At 34.2% G+C, this 21,956-nt stretch overlaps 3 protein-coding genes across 3 annotated transcripts; 2 read left to right on the top strand and 1 right to left on the bottom strand.

Moving 5' to 3' along the window:
- Positions 1-204: 204 nt before the first annotated feature.
- On the top strand, positions 205-2,076 carry LOC148313341 (NADH dehydrogenase [ubiquinone] 1 beta subcomplex subunit 9-like). Its single transcript, XM_088264472.1, has 3 exons — positions 205-353; positions 1,052-1,194; positions 1,819-2,076. The coding sequence occupies exons 1-3, from the start codon at positions 253-255 to the stop codon at positions 2,013-2,015; spliced, it is 441 nt and encodes a 146-aa protein (XP_088120598.1). The 5' UTR covers positions 205-252; the 3' UTR covers positions 2,016-2,076.
- Positions 2,077-4,504: 2,428 nt separating this feature from the next.
- Positions 4,505-9,996, bottom strand: LOC148313342 (derlin-1-like). Its single transcript, XM_088264462.1, has 5 exons — positions 9,515-9,996; positions 8,580-8,783; positions 6,989-7,137; positions 6,331-6,441; positions 4,505-5,545 (listed from the first exon to the last, which is right to left on the bottom strand). Exons 1-5 carry the CDS (start codon positions 9,665-9,667, stop codon positions 5,407-5,409), a joined length of 756 nt encoding a protein of 251 aa, XP_088120588.1. The 5' UTR covers positions 9,668-9,996; the 3' UTR covers positions 4,505-5,406.
- Positions 9,997-16,661: 6,665 nt separating this feature from the next.
- On the top strand, positions 16,662-21,010 carry LOC148313343 (small ribosomal subunit protein eS12-like). Its single transcript, XM_088264484.1, has 6 exons — positions 16,662-16,697; positions 16,833-16,869; positions 17,193-17,327; positions 18,349-18,451; positions 20,417-20,518; positions 20,889-21,010. The coding sequence occupies exons 2-6, from the start codon at positions 16,853-16,855 to the stop codon at positions 20,949-20,951; spliced, it is 420 nt and encodes a 139-aa protein (XP_088120610.1). The 5' UTR covers positions 16,662-16,697; positions 16,833-16,852; the 3' UTR covers positions 20,952-21,010.
- Positions 21,011-21,956: the final 946 nt, after the last annotated feature.

The following is a 21,956-nucleotide window of genomic DNA, read 5'->3' on the forward strand; positions in this document are numbered from 1 at the left end:
GAAATACGTAATTAAAAACTAATAGGCATGATAAGCTTGAAATGATAGCATCATTAAACCGGATTAATGACTTATTTTTATGAAATCGTTATTCTTTTGACTGCGTACATAGCTAACGTACCTATAGGGGAATCGTCTGTACGGCTCTCTTTTAGCATGTATTGTCTTTGAAAGCATATGTAGCCGTTCGATAAACGTCAGAATTTCTGTGATTATCTATGGTTTTGAGTCTGGTTGAAAAAAGTATAGAAAATGGCGAAGCTCCCGATCCTCGGGTTGCGATCTCACGCACAAAAAGTTTGTTCTCTCTATAAAGAGGCCGCTCGTAATGTAGAATCCTGGGTTCCTCATAGGTAAAAATATTTATGGTGTCAAAGTAAATCTTTAATTATTCACAATGTAACCTAACCTAACAAAATGTTACATAATTTACCTGTCAATGTATCATTCAATGTTATGACTTTTGAATCGATTTTCGATAGAATCTTTGAATTAAATCCTGCACGGATTATATTTGCTTATAATTATAAGTGTTGCCAATATATTACACCCCCTAGACCTATCGACTATTACAACAAAAATTGGCATTCCAATGTCAATGTATATCAAGTCTTAATATTCTATTAAATCTAAATATTTGTAGAAAACATTATTTTACAAATGTTATACATGTTTATTTTACATTATTTTACAAATGTTATAAATGTCGTACATTGTTAACCCAAAATTCCAGATTTTTACTTTTTTCTTATTACATATTGTAAACCAAATATACATGTAATGAATTCTAAAATTGTACTAGTTCATAGATTACTAATGTTTTGAATTGAAATCACCGGATACTCCAATCTATATATTTCTTTTACATTACTTAAAGACATAAAAAAACAGTTGACTCAATTTTTTTGTCTGCGTGAATTCCTATCACGAGACCTGAGTTTTCTCACATAAACTCTTTCGCAAGAGAAAAAGTGATGTGTGAATTTCTTTTTTTTTAATAATTTTCCAGAAAATATTATAGAAATCGAAAGAATTGTATTTTATATTATAGGGATGAAATGCGTTATCAGTTAACTTTGCTTCGTGCGAGATTCGATGAAAATAAGGATGAAAAGGATATGCTTAGAGCGCATGCACTGCTACACGCAGGACAAGAAGAACTACATAAGTGGAAACATTATCAACCCAAAGTATGTAAGTACTCTTTCTATTAAGGACCGGTATTCGTTAAGTCGCAACTTTGTTTTCTCTACATCCAGGTAACATTTTATGTAATTGACTTTTTTCTTAAAACACCGTTTTTGCATTGAAAAAAAAATGTTTTCTTCGATATAATTATTTGGTTTTGAGTTGTTGAAAGGTAAGGAGTTTAAAAAAAAATATATATATATATATATTTTTTTTTTTTTTTTTCTATAGGTTTTCTAAAAAACAAACAAATACCCAATATATATTAACCCGTTGCATCACTATTAAAGATGACATAATTTGTTCCTACAACACGCTATTTAATTTAGACCCATTTTTTTTATTACAATAACATAAAATAAAAAATGGTAAAACATAAAAGCATAATTTTTGTTATTCGTATGCTAGATTTACTTATTCAACCAACATATATACTTATGGATGTCATTTTTATAGATAAAGTTATTATCATTCAGTTTTCATGTAAAAAAATCACTTCAAACACAAACCGACAAATCGCCAGCTTAGTGAGCCAGTGACAAATTGACTTTGCCCGGCTTTGTGTTGTAATGGGTTAAACCCTGATTTTCCTTTGTACCCTACAGTTATTTTATCTTTATTTATTTTCAGTTGCATCAAGTCCTACGGGTGTAGCATACAAGAGAGATGTCTATCCTCCGGACTGGGTGTTGGATTACTGGCACCCTCTGGAGAAGGCAATGTATCCGGAATATTTTGCTCGTAGGGAACAGCGTAAGAAGGATTACGTGATTTGGTGGGAGAAACAGTACGGAAAGCCTAAACCTGAAGAAAACGACCACCATTAAACTTTATTGTTTATTATTATACCCTGTTTAAATCAAGATTAAATGTAAATATTTCATAGTCCATGCCGTATTTATATTTCTCACCTCTTCTCCTATTTTTATTATGTGGCAATTGTTAGATTTTTTTTTTAACTAATGGTTTTGTATAATTTTGAGTATTTTTGTCCATATCTATAAAAATAAAAATGTTTGTATGTTGAAAAGTAAGTATGTTCTCAAGTCTACCTATGTTATTCGCTGTTGTTTGAAATTTTGACACAACATTGCATTTGAATACGCGCTTGTTTTTATACGCTTTTTTTCTTTCTTTTCCATTTAACCAACTACAGTTAGTTTAAAAATAGAAACCAAACCATAATAATTATTTTGTAAAAAAGCATTTAAATTACAAAAATTTCCAAAATTCTGGATTGTTTTTCAATTTTTGAAGTTACTGATTTCATTAAAAAGTTTAATTTTTTTTATTTTGTCAACAATCTTTTGAAATGTCAACTTGTACATGTATGGAAAACTATTAATATTTTGTTAATGAGCAAATTTAAAAAATTACTAATTTTAAAATTTTTATATTTATGTAAAAGGAATAACCCGCAAAGCGTTTTCTTTTTAGAGGCTTGTCTGCAGGTAGGATAGTAAAAATAGGGAAGGTTAATGTGAAAAACATCCAGACTGATTGAAAATAAATCTGTCTTGAATTTATTTTGCAATCGGCGGGAATCGAACCCGCGACGCCAGTTTCGCAGTCAAGCGTCTACCCAAATACTTCACGGCACCTGTGAAAAATAAATTAAATGCCCTTTTAAAATAATAGTCAATTTTTACTTCCTTCTATAGCGCTTTATGTTGCATATGGACGAACCTAAATGTTACTCGCATCCATCATTGTACATCTTTCAGTCTTTTATATGTGAACTACACCCTACCCACCACACCCTATTATATCACAGGGAAAACACTAAACAATACAAGACGTATCGTATTGTCTTTTCTCGAGAACCATCACACAACCTAACTGTAACTGTCTTTATACAAGAGGGAAAAAACTTTTTTTACATTTTAATTAAAGACATTGTTCGTAAAACAGAAACTTAAAACTAAAATAGATAAGATTAAGAAAAACACATTTCAGAAATTTATATTTTTATTTGTATCTTAACTAGAATGTACAATAAAAGAACAAAACCAATAATTAATACAAAATATTCATTCAATTTACTGACACTCACATTTCATTCATCCCAATCAAATTAGTACGCAAGACATTACGATTGCATTATTATTTGGTCTCATTGATTTTGCTTCCCATTTTCCTAAATGTTCTTGTCTTTTATTTACATATGGAATTATTCAACGTACATATAAAGATCAACTTTAACGCATTACATAGCAACCTACGTAAACATAAACTAATTTATTTTAATTTTAACCCGAATAGAAGAAAAAAATGTATTCATTCTAAAATCCAATAGAATTAGATGATATCTAGAATTTTCCATAACGACTTTCAATGTGTTTATTTTATTTTAATAAAAAGTTAAATTACAGGGTCATTATTTATATCAACCAGATAAAAATGAAGTCTAACTAAATATAGATGATTAGCAATGAATGCAACAATGTCTGATGTACTAATACACAACTTAAAACAATATGAAGACTGCTCTTTCAGTGCACTTCATAACAAATCACTATTCCTTTCCATATTTTGATGGTTTCTGTTAATTTTACCACAGACTGTTTACATATTGTTTGATAAAGTACTAGAAAATGTGACAATAGGACTTTAGTTTAGTTATTAAATATTTTAAAGGTTAATTTTTTATATTAAGTTATATCTCACAAGTCATGCTTAAAAAAATATACATATTAATAATTTTCCTTCTAAAAAAAAATTAATACACTACACAGTAACTCCCAGGATCTAAAAATAGAAACAGGCTGTATTTTAAATTTGTTACCTAAACCAAAATTTATCAGAAATAAAATGGATTAATTTTTTTGAAGTTTACCATAGACTAGAAAGAAAATAAGTTGTGGAAAAGTATTTCACAAAAAAAAACTGACTTTTTTATAATAATTTATCTTAACAGCCTTGAAATTATTGCTGGTGTAATTAATTTTTATTAAATGATTTAAGCTCAATCGCAAATAAAATAAAAGTCCAGGCGTGTGTATTATCTATTTCAGCCGTACACTCAAATATAAAAAAAGAATACATATATATATATATATATATATATATATATATATATATATATATATATATATATATATATATATATATATATATATATATATATATATATATATATATATATATATACATAAAATAAAATTAATAAAATCACATGAGCTGTATGCTGAAGCACAGTAACACCTTTTGTCTATTAAAAAAAATAGATTCATAATTACGAAACATTTCAAAACAGCAACAAAAAATACCTTTGGACAAGATAAGAAATTATAATATGTACCATCATAATGCATTGTTTTTTTCTTTTCATAATACAACAGAACCTCCATTATTCTGATGGTGAGATGTTAGTTCTATACAGTTTGAAACATTTGATTCTAAGATGTTGCTATGAGGCTATTCGGAGACAGAAAGAATTTGACTTAACGCATTGTTTGGCGGGGGGTTTTTTCGTCAACCCCGACTCTAATTAGGATCATATACTAATCACAAGTAACCGTAAACCCAATTCCGATCTGTATGTGTTTTGGGGTCTTGCGCTGTACCAAAAGTAAGCAAATAGAATGCATATAAGCGTCTCCCGCTCTCTACCAACAGTATGTTAAAGACGATTTTAAACGTATCCCCAAACAATGTGTTCAGATGATTTTTGTGTCTCAAAAGTATACATGATCTGTTGGATTTAAAAGGTACAACTAAGTTTTAGTTTTAAATCAAAATCTATAATTGAAATTCTCAGAAAATAATTTTCTGCAGATATATAATTCCATATTATTACTAACATATAATATATGTTGATAATACAGTGGAACTTGTCATAACAAGCATAATTATTTTTTTGTTTAACTAGCGCGGAAGTCCTGGCTGTATGTCATGAAAAAAGGGACTTGGCGTGACTTTTTAAAACTTGTTATGCGAAATGTTGCTCATTCAGGGATCAACTTATCTACATTTTTTTGCTCGTAATGCAAATTACTCATAAGAGGTAATGAAACTATATTTTGATAAAGTGTTAACAATTAATTTTACATTATCTGGACCATTTTTATCCCCAATTAGTCCAGATAAGATGGAGGTTCTAGTACAGTTGCCAAATCCTTGACTTGAGTGAAAATTATTACCATGCGGCGATTAGGAAGTTACCAGGAGATAATGAAGATGAGCATGTATAAGTGATGTTGTTTGCTGAGGTAGTGGTTAGTTTCCGAGGGTTTGCCCTCGACCCCAGTTATGGGTAGCTCGGAACAACATCCCCCTGCCCCCACCGGGAGCTGTCGACTGGGGAGGGACCCCGAAACCGGCGACACCACCCCTCGCATCAGGGAACCACCTCTTTCTGGAAAATTGAGCAAATTAACTTTTATTATAACAATGTTCGACAGAGAAAGGCTCAACACAAAAAGTAGTCAATAATAAAAAGGTTAAGTCAGTATTTTTTTTAAAATGAATTTACTACATTTTTTGGTGTTTAGTGTTATTCAAAGTATTATAAAAATTTTCGTAAATAAATTGTACACTTCAAAAAGACGTTTGACTACCGTGATAGTCTCGGCTCCCGAGTCTGATTCCCAGGGTATACCCCCCTAGGGGATTTAGTTATTTTTGATGATAGTTATTTTTCATTTTTCATTAATTGATTTGGCAGTCACTTTGTGGTAATATCTATTCATTTTTAATTTAAGTTTTACTTGGTAAGTACTACTATTTCTTAAAATATATTGTGACACATGTTTCGATGTATTCCGCATCATTGTAAAACATTTTATGTATAATGTTAGAAAATGATTATCAAGATGATACAATAGATTTTAAGAAATAGTGGTTTTTACCAAGTAAAACTTAAATTAAAAAAGTAAAACTTAAATGTTTCACTCTTAATATTTTATTTAATATCACCGGTACCTGAATACACAGTATGTACGGAGTAAAAAAAAAACTATTAGGTGAAAAAAGGCTGAGAAGAAATAAAGAGGAGTAAAGTATATTCTTTGTTAAACATAGATCACCTGTCATCTAGTCATTACCAGTCTGTCATGATTTTAATCAAGACAGTAGTGGCAGTAAAAATTCTGATATTTATTTTGTCACCTAGATAGAAAGACAGAATATGTATTTACTCACAGTATAGATGGCGTGCCGATGAGTGCCGGACCTCCCATATCCTGGGGATACTTGAACATCAGGAAGAAGTACACATGGCCAACCAGGATTCCTACTAACTCCATGATACCGCTAAATAAAAAAAGATATAACAAATTAGTTCAATCTGATCACTTTACATATGAAGGGAAAAAAATAATAGGGCGTCAAGTGGAGATCTATTGATAAAAGCTTCAAGTAGCTGTTTTTTAGTAACAATTTTTTTACATATACAATATGTAATATTATTATTATTTAATTTTTATAAAAAAATCATATGTACCTTTATTATATTACGATGCTACTAGAAAGGAAATAAGTGCGATCGTTGGGTTTGATGTGAACTGCAAAGAGTTTTTATGTGGAGTAGTTTGGAAAATGCGTTTTTTGGCAACAATGCAAAAAATATCAAGCATTTGCACATTGCCTCCCGGTGGGGCCCATGCCCCACGTTGGGAAACACTGCTCTAAACCTTTCTTGGTCCAACCAGTAAATGTACAATTGAGGAATATACAAATAAATATTTTTATTTACAATAATCTCATCAAAACCTTGAAAATGACAATATAATAGAGCTAGATCTCTTTTGACGCAATGCCGTCAATTGGAATTTACGTAAAAAAATCAAAATAAGCTTACCCTCCAGAGATGACCAAGTTGAAGGCAAACAGCACCCATGGTAGATACATAGCTTTAAACCGTGTCCCAAACCAAAATGGCACGATAGAGTCCTTATTCAGCTGACACCATACATATAATATTGACAGTACCATAGGGTCCATCAAAACCTAGAATCATTGAAAAGTATATGTTTATGAATTAAAGGAATATAGCAGTCTCTCCGTGTATTTGATTTTTTGTTTAACTTGTTAACCGGGCGGGACGTATAAATATATTAAACGTTAACAATATCGGGTACGGGTAGGACATATTTATTAGATACTAGATAATCTAGATAATCCAGATTTTGTGAACAAGTATTGGACACACTCAAAATGTTGTAAATAAATTATCTGGTCAAATTATAAGCTTAATAATGAAAATGGTATTTTCTGGCGTTTCTCATGTGTGTGATTATAATCCAGGATTCGGATCTCACATACTAATATAAGAGTTTCTGCTTAATAAAAAGCTTCTTTACATCTCACCAATAGATGTCTCTAGTGAAGTTCTAATGATTCATGAACAAGGTTTCTAAATTGGTTCATATATATAGAACTTCCAAGAATTTGAGTAGTGTGGTTGTCAATAATGGGTAGAATTGGTGAATGTTACACGTGTGTAAAGTGATCACTTAAACCAGCCTATGACGGTCGTAAGCCCCGTAAATGCCCAGACTTCCATATTCTTCTTAATCTTTTATGAGATATCAAAAAATTATATGAAAATAAACATCAATGCAGTTAATCATTTTTAACAAGTCAATATATTTTACTTCAAAGTTTAAAATCCTTTGGGATTTTGTTAAGGGCAAAATTAAGCTAGTAAGATATAAAATAATGAATGATCACGTTTTTGTAAAAAATGCACTTGGACACTTTCTCCTGTATGACTACGATATGTATATTTTCCAACAACAAAAGTCATCCATACATGTCTCAAAATGAATTTAAGACACAGAGGGAATCAGCATCATTTCACTATTGAGAGTAGTGGACGTGTTCTGAATGAGCAGTGACAGTTACATACTTACACTTACCTACCTATTTTTGTATTTTATATTATTTACTTATATTTTTCATATTTCCAACCTTTTTGTCCTAGAATACATTTTTTTAAGTATCCATCAAAATTCAATGATTCCATTTTTCTTTTGGTATTCTTTTCTATTTATATTTTATATTTGAAGCACTAACTTTGTGATTTTCCATTTTAATTAAAATGTTACTTTGTTTTAAAATCACTATAAATTTTGTATTTTCCTATGTTATTTTTATAAAAATATATACATATATATATATATATATATATATATATATATATATATATATATATATATATATATATATATATATATATATATATATATATATATATATATATATATATATATATATATATATATTTCATAGTCTTTTCATTTATTTTAAGTATAAATAAGTTATATGACGTCCACTGGGCGTGACGTACTGACACATCCTAGTGAAAGAGTTTGCGCCCGTTGTATGTTGCGTAATGTAATAAAAAAAGTGAACACCCCGGTTAACAGGTAAAGTAGGTAGGTACTTACCGGAATTTCTCCTATGAGCCCAACAATAACACATAGCAACCAGTTAAATAAGAGCATGAAGCAATAGTCTGCAGGTCGGCCGGCAAACAGCCCTGTCTCCAGGCGAAGGGAGTAGTTATAGAGGAAATAACAATTGATTAAGAAGTGGAAGCCCGTAGCGGGACTTATTGGGTAGTAGAATACAGCCGTTAAGGGTCGCCATATCTGAAAGAAAAGATAAAATTAAAATTTGCTCAGCTGAAATAAAATTTGCATTACAGCCCTAGCAAAAGTTCAAAAAAATATATATTGGATAAATAACTGTAATGTAATACAGGATTAATGAAAAAAATAATGAAAATCTGCAATTAATCAATTAAACCATTTTTAAAACTGCGAATTGTTTTCTGGAGTTGGAAAGATAGAGAGAAATATTGAAAGAAGGGTGAATGTAATGAAAATTATCATCCGAACAAATGACAAAGCCTGTACGTGAAAAACTTTTCTATAAGTATGAAAAAAGGAAGAGTAATATCCAGACTAATGGAAATGATTTTTTTTTGCAATTATCCTTGCAATTGGTAGGAATCAAACCCACGACACTGATTCCGCAGACAAACATCTACTCAACTTTGCCATGGTGCCAGTCAACAAATGAGTTAGTTGCGTTACATTTACCACAAAGAATATTATCAGTTTCTATTACTATTCCAAGTAGCCACAGGGGACAGTGTAAATACCAACGGAATTACTGTTTTTAGTAGATTAAATATAAAAATATTTACTTGAACACATCAAGTAAAACAAAATTATTTTTAATTTTCGATAGCAGCCATCTATGTCCATTCCGGTGGCGGTAAAACCGTGAAATTTTCAAATAGATAAAAATGGAGCCCCACAATCGTATCAGCAATTTTTTTTTAGGTAAACACAATTTGCAATTCAAAATATCTTACCTGACATTCGTAGAAAAGAGGTTCAGAGAAGAGCATCATATAATATGGTTTAATCAGCCCGAACCTTCCGAATAAGCTGAATCCGAGGGTCAAACTCAACCACCATTTCGTAAAAAATGGGAGTCCATTAAACCAATCCTTGAGATCTGCCATGATAACTTTGTATTTGAAATTCCACCACACGCGAATTTAATTAATTAGAAATAATCATAAGTTACGAAAACTCTTCTAAAGAAACATCAATACGGCGATTTTTTCAGAGCGAAGTCCAGATAAGCTTTACACTTTGGGTAGCGGATTCCTGTAAAATATAACGTCCCCCGATAAAGCGTGTGAATTATCCCAACTAAATAACACGGGAATAAGGGCACATATTAGGGTGGGCGAATGGTACACGTGTACCACTAGAATTTGTCAAAATCCACTGAAAGTGAAAATACGTGTTTTGTTATCAATGAAGCTAGTCATGGTTCGCGAGTAGCAAAAGCATACGTCATTTTTTCTCTTCTTCTTCTTTTTTTGATGGCTTTTCACCCTTCTTGGGTGTTATAGCCAGTGTCGAGTTATTCTTTATTTACACTTTTTACATTTGACTTATAAGTGTTAGTATTCCTGTTAGTAGGGTTAGTTTTATTAGTTATGTTAGTTTGTTTAGTGAGTTATTTTAGTAAGTTATCATACACCTTTACAAATTTATACAATTAATTTTAAGATATTTACAAATTATTTTATAAACAAGTTTGTTAGGGGAGGTTAGTAAGGTTAAGATGTTGGTAGGAAATGGGACGTTTATGCTGGAGAGGTCTGAAAGGAAGCTCGGGTAGCCGTCATTCAACAGGCACCCAAAGAACATGTGATCTAGATCCTCCTCTTCAAGACGGCATTCACACATGGCAGTATCCCGGACATGTATTCTAAACAAGTGAGCACTGCAACAGCAGTGGCTTATTCGCATTCTGCATAAGGATGTTGTCTCGAACTTGTTTAGAGTTATCCGGGAGAACCAGGGTTTCTCCGTTACCAAAGGACATATATTATACAAATTTTTACCCTTTATTTGGGCAGAGGTATCCCAATGTTCCTGCCATGAGTGAAAAAGTCTTTTCTTTACAATAACGAGGAGGTCATCGATGCTAAGCTCATTCACATATTCTGGGCCCCCGCTAAGGACGGCCTCCTTTGCCAGGGTATCCACCTTCTCATTTCCCTCTATGCCACAGTGGCTAGGAATCCAGGCAATACTAATTTTTTTATTTAACGAGGCCGCCCGTAGTAAGAGGAATCGAGTCTCGATGCAGCATTCATCTTCGGGGTATAGGAAAGGAGGAGACTTCAATTTCTGTAGGACACTCAGAGAATCCGACAGAATTAGGAACTTGTTCTCTTGAGAATTTAATGCATATTTTACAGCCTCTCTAATAGCGATATTTTCTGCAGTAAATATCGATGCTTCCCGGTGAAGCTTAAACAATTTTTGAAATTTATTGTATTCGCAATAAAAGGCCGCTCCCGTGTGGGCCGACGAGTCCGACCGAGATCCATCAGTGAAGATGATTTTCCAACCTGTCCACTTGGAAGCCCGGATTTGGTGGAAATTTCTATTGGGTTGGAGGTGGCTTTGAACTCCGAACGAGAGTAAAACACTTGGGGAAAATATATGGGCACTGAAAGGATAGCGATAAAGGGGAAAAAGGTCTTGAGTGTTTATATTATTTTTAAAGGTAGTGTAGATTTTAAAACTGTTAACTAATGATGGGGGGTTTTTGTTTCTCCAAAAAGAGGAGAAATTCACATATTGGGAGAGATTTTCTATTTTTTTAAAAAGGAGATTATCTTTTTTAATTGAACATTTTAAGAGAAATTTATCTGCCAAGTACTGTCTTCTCATTCCGAGGGGGGGATCAGAGGCCTCCACTTGCAAGGCGTTAATTGGAGAGGACTTCATCGCTCCGACAATCAATCTCAGGCTCTGTGACTGTATCCGGTCAAGTCTCTGAAGATTTTTTTTCGAACAGGGTTCCAGAATGACTGACGCATAGTCGAGATGGCTGCGGATATACGCAGTGTAGAACAGTCTCTGAGTGAACGGATGGCTTCCCCACCACACCCTTGAGACTGCTCTCAACGTGTTCAATCCGGCTTGGCACTTGTTTACTATGTGATTTGTGTATGAGTTCCATGTAAGATGAGAGTCCATTATTACACCTAAGAACTTAATTTGTGTGACAGTTGGGACTGCATCATCTCCGTGCTGAATTTTTAAGGCTGGGATTTTTCGCTGTCTGCAAAAAACTATAGCATTACTTTTGTTCGCTGATAGTTCAAGGCCGTGTTCCACTAACCAATTCCTTATGTTTCTCATACTAGTATTTAAAACAGTTTCCAAAGTCTTAACGTCTCGACCAGACACATAAAGGAAGAAGTCATCCGCGTATTGCAATAAAGCTGAGGGTCTAAGGATTACATTGCTTATATCATGCGTATAGATATTGAAGAGAATTGGGCTCAGGACGGACCCCTGAGGGAGGCCCCTGCTCAACTCTCTTCCTACCGTTGCCTGACCACGTACCTGAATCTCCACTTGCCTGGAAAGAATCAGGTTTGCTACAAATGAAGTTAATTTACGCGGAATGCCTAGACGTAACATTTTACTTTCCAGAATGTGTATTATGACATTGTCATACGCTCCACTAATATCTAGACACACTCCTATTAAAAACTCATTTTTTGAGAATGCCACCCTTATATCGGAAGTCAGGACAGAAACGCTTTCAATAGTGCTCTTCCTTTTCCTGAAGCCAAATTGAGATTCGGGAAGAGTTTTGGAGCTCTCCACAAACCAATCCAGACGATATTTCACCATATGTTCAGCTACTTTTAACAGTGTGGAGGAGAGGGCTATAGGGCGGTAGGATGATCCGGAATTGGGGTTTTTGTTGGGTTTTAGGATTGGGATAATTGATTGGGTTTTCCAGGAGATGGGGATATTACCAGATTCAAAGAAAAGATTGATAATAGATAGGATATAGGAGAGGGAAGGGTCACTGTTATGTTTGATGAAACTGTATAGTATACCGTCTATACCTGGGGATGAGTCACTCAGGCGGCTGAGGACAGACTTCATTTCTTCTAGACTGAATTTTTGGTCCAACCAGCTTCTCTCTCTAAAATTGTATGTGTAAGAGGTTTCATTCCAATTATTCGCGGTTGACGGGGCTAGTTTGTTGGCGAACTCTTCCACCCAAACCGATGTCTCAGGTCGGCTGATTGGCGGACTGAAAGAGCATCTAAATCGGCGGATCATGCTCCAAACCTCCGAAAGAGGTGTATCTCGGGATAAAGAGCAACAAAACTTTTTCCATCCCTGTCTCTTCTTACTTCTCAAGAGATGTTTTGTTTTTCCCTCCACTTGTTTGAAAATTAGGAAATTTTCGAGGCTCATGTTTTTTGAGTAAATTTCAGCCTGTTTTTTTCTTTTCAGGATGGCCTCTGTACATTCTCTATCCCACCATGGGGCTGGGGGAGGTTTTGCTCGGTTGCTTTTTGTTTTTAAAGGAATACATGTGTTAGCAGAAGAGATAATGTGCGATGCTAGGGTCTCGTAACATTCCACCGCACTTTCTCTTGTTGGAGTTGGCATTTCCTTTACCCTATTTTCTACTGATCTCGAGAAGTCCTTCCAATTGGCGCTTGCAGTGATATATCTCGGTCGGTGCAAGCCCCCAGGAGAGCGGTTCAGATTACAATTTTTGTGACTGGACATGAAATCAATAATGATGGGATAGTGATCACTGCCGAGAGGGTCTTTCAATATTTTCCAGTGGAGCGTTGGTGCAATTTCAGCGCTGGAGATTGTTAAGTCTACAGCACTGGGTCGTTGGTTTGGAATTTGGAGGCGTGTCGGTGAACCATCATTAAGGATGCACATATTCAGTTCATCCGAGAGATCAATAATATCTCTTCCTAATCTATCGCATGTCGGAGCACCCCACAGACTGTGGTGGGCATTAAAATCCCCGAGGACTAGGAAAGGAGGGACTAATTGCCGAAAAATAGAAAAAAGAATTGATTTTGAGGGTTTGTTGGATGGAGATATATATATAGATAGGATGGTCAATTCGCAGACCCTAACGGCTGTCACTTGGAAAGGGCAACCTTCAGGCCTAACATTGATGGGGAAGAATGGTAAGGAGTTTTTGATGAGAAGGGCGGAACCGCCCTTTCCATCTTCGCGATCGTCTCGGAGACAGTGGTAGCCCCGAAATCCAATATTGGATCCCGGTATCATCCATGTCTCCGAGACGGCCGCAACAGATATAGATTCTTCGTGGAGTGAATTAAGAAGGTCTTCTTTCTTATTTCTAAGGCTATGGCAGTTCCACTGAAGAATCCTCATCGGAGGAGCCATTTTTTGTTAAAAGGGAATTTAACGATTGAACTAGTTGATGGGCAACGTTGGACGGTATTTTGGTGTTTTTTTGTAAGAGTGATAATATGAGGTGTAGGACTGTAGTGATGAGTGTAGAGTTTGTGTCTGGTTTTGGGGGGACTGTGTTGGGGAAAGCACCTCCGTTAGATCCCGATGGAGACTGTCCATTTGGGAAATAAAGAAGTGAGGGGTCGATATGTGTTTGAGGATTAGGAGGCACGCCTCTTGACTTTGACTTTTTTTCCACTGTCTTTTTGAAGGATGTAGAGGGAGTGGGGTGTATGGTCGTTTTTGGTTTGGATGTAAAAGTAGGATTTTTTGATGCCATTTCTGCATAAGAGACTGTGGATTTATTGAACATTTTTGATGCTTCTATATAAGAAATGCTCTTGTCCGCCATCGTATGTTTAATATTTTGTTGCCTGCTAAGTTCCGGGCATGACTTGCTAATGGCAGAGTGCATTCCTGAACAGTTGAGGCATTTGTATACTTCAGCTGCTACATTGCAAGTATCCCCATTGTGTGAGGACCCGCACTTATAGCAGCGTGCGAGGGATCTACATAGAGTTTTTGTGTGTCCAAATCTACAGCACTTGTAGCACTGTATCGTTGGAAACACATAAAGCTCCACGGGAAGGAGTACGTTGAAAATCGAAATATTCGAAGGCAGTGACTTGGAGTCGAAAGTCAAGACGACAGTATTGGAAGGTTTCCATTCGACAGTTTCCCCTGTTCTCGATCGATAATTCAATCGTCGAGCCTTAAGGACCTTACCGAATCCTCGAGGAACCTCAGCATTCTCCACAATGTCCTGTTCAGACCAATGTGAAGGGATGCCTTTGGTAACTCCTAGTTTTGTTATTTGGTAAGACGGAATAAATGCATTATATTTTGCCGTTTTTAGTAAATCTAAATTTAAAAATGTATTGGCTTCGTTCGCCGTCTTAAACTCCACTGAAAGACGGTTGCGGCCGACGGACTTGATTCCGTTCCAGGCCGTCCGAATATTATTTCTGTGAAGGAAGCGACCGAAATCAATATCATAAAGGTTGGTTGCGGTTTCGCTGTCAGCCTGGATTTTTGATACATGTACAATGTATGGAGCACGGTCCATTCCATTGTATAAGCGGGATAATGGGACTTTTGTTTGTGTATTTGTGAGCGTATTTGTAGGTAAGTTCGGTATTGGGTTAGAAATTGGCTGAATAGGTAAATCAGAAACAATATTAGAAACAACATTACGTGGACTTGGACATTTATGAACGAGACGATCCGAGTCGGAACTCGATTTCCTCTCACTACGTTTGGTCATTCTTTGTTTTTTAGGTTTGTTTTGGCATTGAATTGTGATGAAATCTGCCGCATCCGGGACAGACTCCATCGTTGCTTGTGATGAATCTGATTCTCCATCCGGAGGGTCCGGAGGTTTTTCTTTGTCACTCATTTTTTATAAGTGAATAGTGCGAGAAAGAAACCAAACGTTTGAAATTTAAAAATAATTAAATAAAAAATATTATAAAGTATGAAAAGATTATTGTTACCTTGACTGTGGGTAGAGGAAACACGGGAAATAAACAAACTAATCTAAGAAATGTTATATTAATAATAATAGAAACACTAATTCACCTACAAAACTGATTTTACATTTGTTAAATAAAAGTATGTTAGTTTTAAAGCAATTATTTTCACGAGGATCAAAAACCAAACCGCCACCACTGTATTAGTCCATAGAAAAAAACGTCATTTTTTCTCCAAAATAAGCATAATACGCACAATTCATTAAAGATTGGTAGTACTTATTTATTAGTTACCATTAAAAAAAAACACGCACAATATGCACTCTAATACTAATTACCTAATCCTAAACGTAAATCACGAGATTTTTAATCGTGATTTTTTAAAACGTGATTCATCTAAAAACATTAGTTTTTTAAAAAGGACTAACCCTAGTCTGAACAATAATGTTGCATAGAGGCGAAACGAGGACGATCAGGCAGGCAGAACGGAGGCGGCTGCAGTCGTTTGAGATGTGGTGCTACAGGCTCATGCTGGGGATTCATTGGTCGGAACACGGAGTCTATATGCTTTTAGATAAAGCAACAATCTTTATAGAGGCTAAATGGATAGGCTACAATAAAAAACACCCAAGCCTACGAAAGGTATGTGCGAAGGCAAAAACTACAGAAGACGACTCCGCTTAACCTAAATGGACCAAATTATCACCAACTTGCGGTGTAGTCGAGTTGAAGCGACGAGCGGAGGATAGAGGTGGGTAGAGACTAACCTCGAAAGAAGCAAAAAAATCATCACACAGTTGTAACCTACGAAGAAGAACGTGATTACTTATATTAAACGTTGGAATTCAACCCAACGTTAGTAAACACCAGCCATAAAAGTCAGATCGGGTTTTAAAAAATCGTATTCAGTACCCCATAAACTATAAATTGTAAGTAAAAGTCAGAAAAGTAAATAGTTTTTCATTGCTTGTGAACCATAAAAATAATATGAACAAAACGAAACGATATGGTTAGAAAGTTCATAGATTATTTTGTACAATACCTTTTCAGTGTTATTAAAATATACTTTATCGAAACCTATATACTTAAGGTGTTTTTTAGAGGTATGGAAATTTTAATTTCTCGAAAAAAACATTCTTTATATGTAATTCAAATATTTTTTAAAGTACCTACCCCTTCTCGAAAAACTTATTTTTGCGCTGGTATCACCGCGGGTCCCTCTTTTCCGGTGTGTCAGGTAAATGTAACCTATGTTTTTCGAACTTCTTACTTTAATCTGCGGATTTTATGCTCATCCTATAGTTATGTTATGTTTGAATCCTCAATTAATCTTTTAAAAATGTACTTAAACTCTTTTGTGTCTTTATTTCAGTTCCGCCGTCATTCAAAACCATGTCCGACGTCGAAGTGTGAGTAAACTTCATGCCTTTCATAATGTCAATTGTTTATGTTAAATTCGATTTAATCTAAAAAGCAGTAGTATTTCGTATGGGAAAGTGAATAAAAATAGTTTGTGTAATGAGTTCATTGAGTTTTTCGAAGTCTCGAAGGCATCTTCATCTTGATAAACATTCATGATGACATGACAACAGGCTCCCTCATCTGATCGAACCCAAATAAAAAAAAAACCCTGAAGAAGGCTGCCTGGTTACCTCTGATTTCTTTCTAGGATCAAAGGAAAATGATTTTTATATTTGTGAGGCGTGTTTTGATTGTTATAATTTGTTTTTAGTGAAGTTCCCGCGGCGCCAGTGTTGGCCGGAGGCCCACCAGACGTGAACACTGCCCTCCAAGAAGTTCTGAAGACTGCTCTGATCCATGATGGACTCGTCCATGGACTCCACCAGGCCGCTAAGGTCTTAGACAAGTAAGTTTTGAAATGTGAATCTTAAAAGTGTAAATAAACGAATATGCAGTACTTTTTAAGACATTGGATCTAGTTTGTGATTACATTTTACAAAGTTTACAAAGTGAGACAGTGAAAAAAATGTAGGGTTAATTTGAAATTGCAAACAAAAAGTTATTTATTTTATAATATCCTCTTATTAGTACATGCAAGTGCAAAATTCTCAGTGATATCATCATACAATTTTTTTTCACTTTTAACACATTTCGTCATTCGTGTCAGATCAAAATTTGTGATGCTGTAAATGAGTAGTGTCTACTCCTTTTAAATATTATCTTCGTTTTTGTTGCGGTTTTTAGGCTATTCCACAAATTTGAAAAACACAAAAATATGACAGTTTATGACAATACAATTTTTTTCATATCAATGTGAAAAATAATTGTTCCGCGCCAGGATTTGAACTCTGGTCCTCTGAAACTCAGATATATCCTTTAAGCTACCTAGACATCTACCCCCCCAAATTGTTTTACAGATTTTTCACTCCATTTTCTTTTGTAATGGACAAACCTATTTCGACAGAACCAGCAATGTATACATTTTTTTTATTTTTAATAATTTAAGGGTGTACTCTCAAATATACAATTAAGTACGTGACAGCCTGTGCGAGAAGCTTTTGTGTAGTCTGCACACAATTTCTTTATAGTATATATTAAAATTTGATTATTTTGAAATATATATTGATTTTTTTTGAACTCCTTACCTTTCAAAAGCTCTTATTTTCAAAACCACATATTTTTTTCAGCAGAAAACTTATTTCTTCTATACAAAAACGGTCTTGTAATATACAAAAAAAAACAATTAGGTATGATAAATGTTATCTGGGCTTTAAAAAAATTAAATTGCGGGCCAATGACTATCCTGCCTCAACAAAATGGTTAAATAAATATGTAAAATACAAATAAAAAAACCCTTGTTTGTGAAAAGACCTGTTTTATAAATACACACTTTGTCACCTATCATAGTTGAATTTCTCACTTTATAGGAGGCAAGCCGTGCTCGCAGTGCTCGCTGAGAACTGCGATGAGCCCATGTACAAGAAGCTGGTACAGGCTCTCTGCAATGAACATCAGATTCCCCTCATCAAGGTATACCCATTGTTCTATCTTATCAATACTTGAGTCCTGGCTCAAACCCTAATAACCGATTATATAATCAAAATGTAACTTTGTTTTAAAATCACTATAAATATTTTATTATAACTTAATTATATAAATATATTTATTTTACCCCCCTTGGGAATCGAACCCGGGACCTCCAGAACGGTAGCCGAGCGTGCTGACCATTACACTACGGAGGCGGGGGGTAAAATAAATATAAGTGATTTTTTCACTGTAATATTTATTCAATATTATTACCCTGGACTGGTACCTGAAGCGGAGGGCTGATCACCTTTCCTTCATGTGTAAACGATCAAGATAACACTGCGTTTATATGACGCAGTGCCCTATGCATCATTGGGGTGCGGATAAGGGTTTTATTATTATTATTATTAATTATAATGTCCACCGGTTTCGAAGCTAACTGCTTCTTTATCCTGATTAATACAAAAACACTTTATACTGATTAATACTAAAACACTATCTACTTGACAAAATTCAAAATATTTTGGCAGTAAGGGAAAAAAGCTTGGGTAGATCTCAAGTTTCTTTATTTTTTTGTGTTGATTGGCAGTCACAGTCAAAAGGCATCAGGGATGATGAGTGATTGAAAACATATTTATCAAATGAGTGATTATTTTCTATTAAGTGATTTGCAAATTCAGAATAATTGGTATTATTTAGACATAACCGACTTTATGAAACAGGCAGGAGGCTAAATAAAATTATATGTAATATGTTTACAATAAATTATTTGACTTAATTTTGTTTCTCTAATAAATTTATGTAAAAACTCGTTTGTCAATTCAACATGAAATTTTGTCCAGCCTCTCCATCAGTCATACAATGTTAGTTACCGCGAACATGGTCGCTGGTTATAGAATAAGAGTGGTTATAGTTGAAATTTGCTTTATTACTAAAATTAAAATGCAAGACTACCGAGCCATTTTTTTTTCATGTAAAAAGAACCCACTCCCCATAGAAAGTCGGACATCACTCCCGGAAAGGTTAATAATTTAGTAGGTTAAATGATTGGCAGTAGATATAAAGAAACATTTGCTTTGAGCTGACCTGTTCTAGGTTAGCTCAATGCAGAAATATCACTTAGTGTTTTTAGCCGAGTGGTTTAAATCTACTGCCCATAATAAAGCACGTGTCATAGTACCAACTGATTCTATTAAGTTGATCGTTTGGTCTCCCATTAGTGCGACATTCTTTTATGTATCAATACATGTGTGGTGTGGTGATTCAAATATTATAATTACTCACCCGACATTCACCAAACTGCAGCAATAGTATGTATTTAGAAATTGCATTCAAACCACTTTGAAATAAAGGATGTAGTGATTAAAATTACTATTTTTATTTAGCATACATATGTCATATCGCTCACTCCTTTCAAGAACGTCATAAATCAAAAATTGTCAATTTTGAGTTATGCGTGTTTTCAGAATGCCTAGAAAATGTGCTATATCCCAGCAAAAGAGGCATATTTTTAACTTAATATTTACCCGCTACAGGGCAGAAAATGTTGTTTTTTTCATTTTGAAGAAAAGGTATTGTTTAATTATTTTTCAAATAAACTAAATATTTTTCAAATGGAGAAAAAACCTTCAGGTTTTACCTAAAAAGATCTGTTGGACAGTAAAACGTTCAATAAGTGGCTTGATATTTATTTTTCACACATTGTGTTACATTTTTAAACTTTAAAAACGTTCTCCTGAAAAATCAAGTTTTTTTATTTATGACGTTCTTGAAAGGAGTGAGCGATATGTGAGCTACATGTGCAGTCTGTTAATCAAACAATCCTCACAGATGGTGAAAAAAATTATAGTAATCTTTGCAAGAGTGTTATATTTCATATATGTTTCTTGAGATACTTGATAATATTGATCTTCGATGTTTAATGATGTTTGATTTTCCTTGGAAATTATTAGAAATGTTTTGTTTCAGGTTGACAATAACAAAAAATTAGGAGAATGGGCAGGATTATGCAAAATCGACAAAGACGGCAAGGCCAGGAAAATCGTAGGATGCTCCTGCGTTGTTATCAAGGTAAGCGTTCAACCCATATTTACCAGCTTTTGCGTAATATTATCCCGAAAACTTTATATGTTTTTGAAATAATAAAACTTTTGTGTCAAATGACTTATAATAATAAATGTTTAATTACAAAAATTCAAACAGCTGGTTTATATTTCTTATTATGTTGAAGGAAAGGAATATGGAATTTGTCAACATCTAAAACTGTAATTTTTTCAACCAACAATTAATTTTTTTTTTTCATGTAAAAAGAACATGTTGTATTGACCCATCAGAGTCACTCCTGCTTGCATAGTCATCAAAGAGTTTTTAAATTAGCGATTTCACCAAGTTAATAAATCAATCAGTCAATCAATCATAAATAATTTTTTTTTCGTTACAGGACTTTGGTGAAGAGACCCCAGCCCTGGATGTCCTGAAGGATTACCTCAAGGCTTCCAGCTAGGCTTAATGTAGATTTATTTCTATTTTACAACTAAAATAAACAAAAAAACTCATAAAACACCGCTGCAGTTTTATTTATTATGAATACATCTCCCAAATTTGATTACATCAATGCATTATGTGATTAGTCCTGCGCTTCAGGTTTTAGGATATACAGATAATGTGAGTAAAGGTGCTTAGGTAAAGGAAATTATTGCTGTATGGAAAGGAAAAAGAGAAGGAAATATATTGTTACGGCGCAATAATTCTAACAACTATGACCCCAAGCGCCCGCTAGGAGCGGGGCCGGGGGGTACGCGGGGAATGTTTATGTTACTAAGCCCAACCCTTAGGAGATTGACACAAAGGAGGCTGCACACACTTGTCCTTATACTGTCATAGTGACCTGTTGAATAAACTGATAGCATCCTAATTACGAGTTATTATTATCGATACCCGACCCTGTAATAATATTATCGTTTCATGAAGTTGATACATGCACTCATAAGTTTGTGCAAGATGAAAAAGCTACCATATCTACTATAAATAGGTCCAAATAATTTGAATTACTTCATGCATTATTTGAATTACAAAATTATCTGTCAAGTAAAATAAGTATTAACAGAAGCTGAGAAAAAGGATACTGTTTGTACAATTCAAATAATCACTTGCTTTATAATCCAAACAGTTAATATATATAATAAATTTTATGTCAGGTGAACATCCGAAATAATATGAACTTAAAAATAATGTGTAAATATTATCCGCCTCCATAGTGTAGTGGTTAGTGCGTGAGGTTACCATGCTAGAGGTCCTGGGTTCGATTCCCAAGAGGGTCAAAATAAATGTTAGTGATTTTTCAGTATAATATTTATTTAATATGACACTGGACTTGTACCTTAAGCGGAAGGTTTGCCCCTTGCGCCCTTGAGGTAGTATTATACGAAAATGGTGCCACATAAATTATCCAAATTTATTATTTGTTATTATTATTAAGGCTGATCACCTTTTCTTTGTGTATTTAACA

This window comes from Brachycentrus maculatus, unplaced genomic scaffold, assembly GCF_059751285.1.
Source record: "Brachycentrus maculatus isolate JH-2025_06_01 unplaced genomic scaffold, ASM5975128v1 h1tg000015l, whole genome shotgun sequence".
NCBI classification, from domain to species: domain Eukaryota; kingdom Metazoa; phylum Arthropoda; class Insecta; order Trichoptera; family Brachycentridae; genus Brachycentrus; species Brachycentrus maculatus.

Excerpts from the sequence above, each read along its gene's own strand:
- LOC148313341 (XM_088264472.1), top strand. The coding sequence starts at position 253 with ATGGCGAAGCTCCCGATCCTCGGGTTGCGATCTCACGCACAAAAAGTT. Across the intron at positions 354-1,051 it reads GAATCCTGGGTTCCTCATAG|GGATGAAATGCGTTATCAGT; the intron begins GTAAAAATATTT and ends TTTATATTATAG. Across the intron at positions 1,195-1,818 it reads ACATTATCAACCCAAAGTAT|TTGCATCAAGTCCTACGGGT; the intron begins GTAAGTACTCTT and ends ATTTATTTTCAG.
- LOC148313343 (XM_088264484.1), top strand. Across the intron at positions 17,328-18,348 it reads GCCGCTAAGGTCTTAGACAA|GAGGCAAGCCGTGCTCGCAG; the intron begins GTAAGTTTTGAA and ends CTCACTTTATAG. Across the intron at positions 20,519-20,888 it reads GCTCCTGCGTTGTTATCAAG|GACTTTGGTGAAGAGACCCC; the intron begins GTAAGCGTTCAA and ends TTTTCGTTACAG.
- LOC148313342 (XM_088264462.1), bottom strand. The coding sequence starts at position 9,667 with ATGGCAGATCTCAAGGATTGGTTTAATGGACTCCCATTTTTTACGAAA. Across the intron at positions 7,138-8,579 it reads GGCTCATAGGAGAAATTCCG|GTTTTGATGGACCCTATGGT; the intron begins GTAAGTACCTAC and ends CAATGATTCTAG. Across the intron at positions 5,546-6,330 it reads ATCGGCACGCCATCTATACT|AAAGAGGTGGTTCCCTGATG; the intron begins GTGAGTAAATAC and ends TCAATTTTCCAG.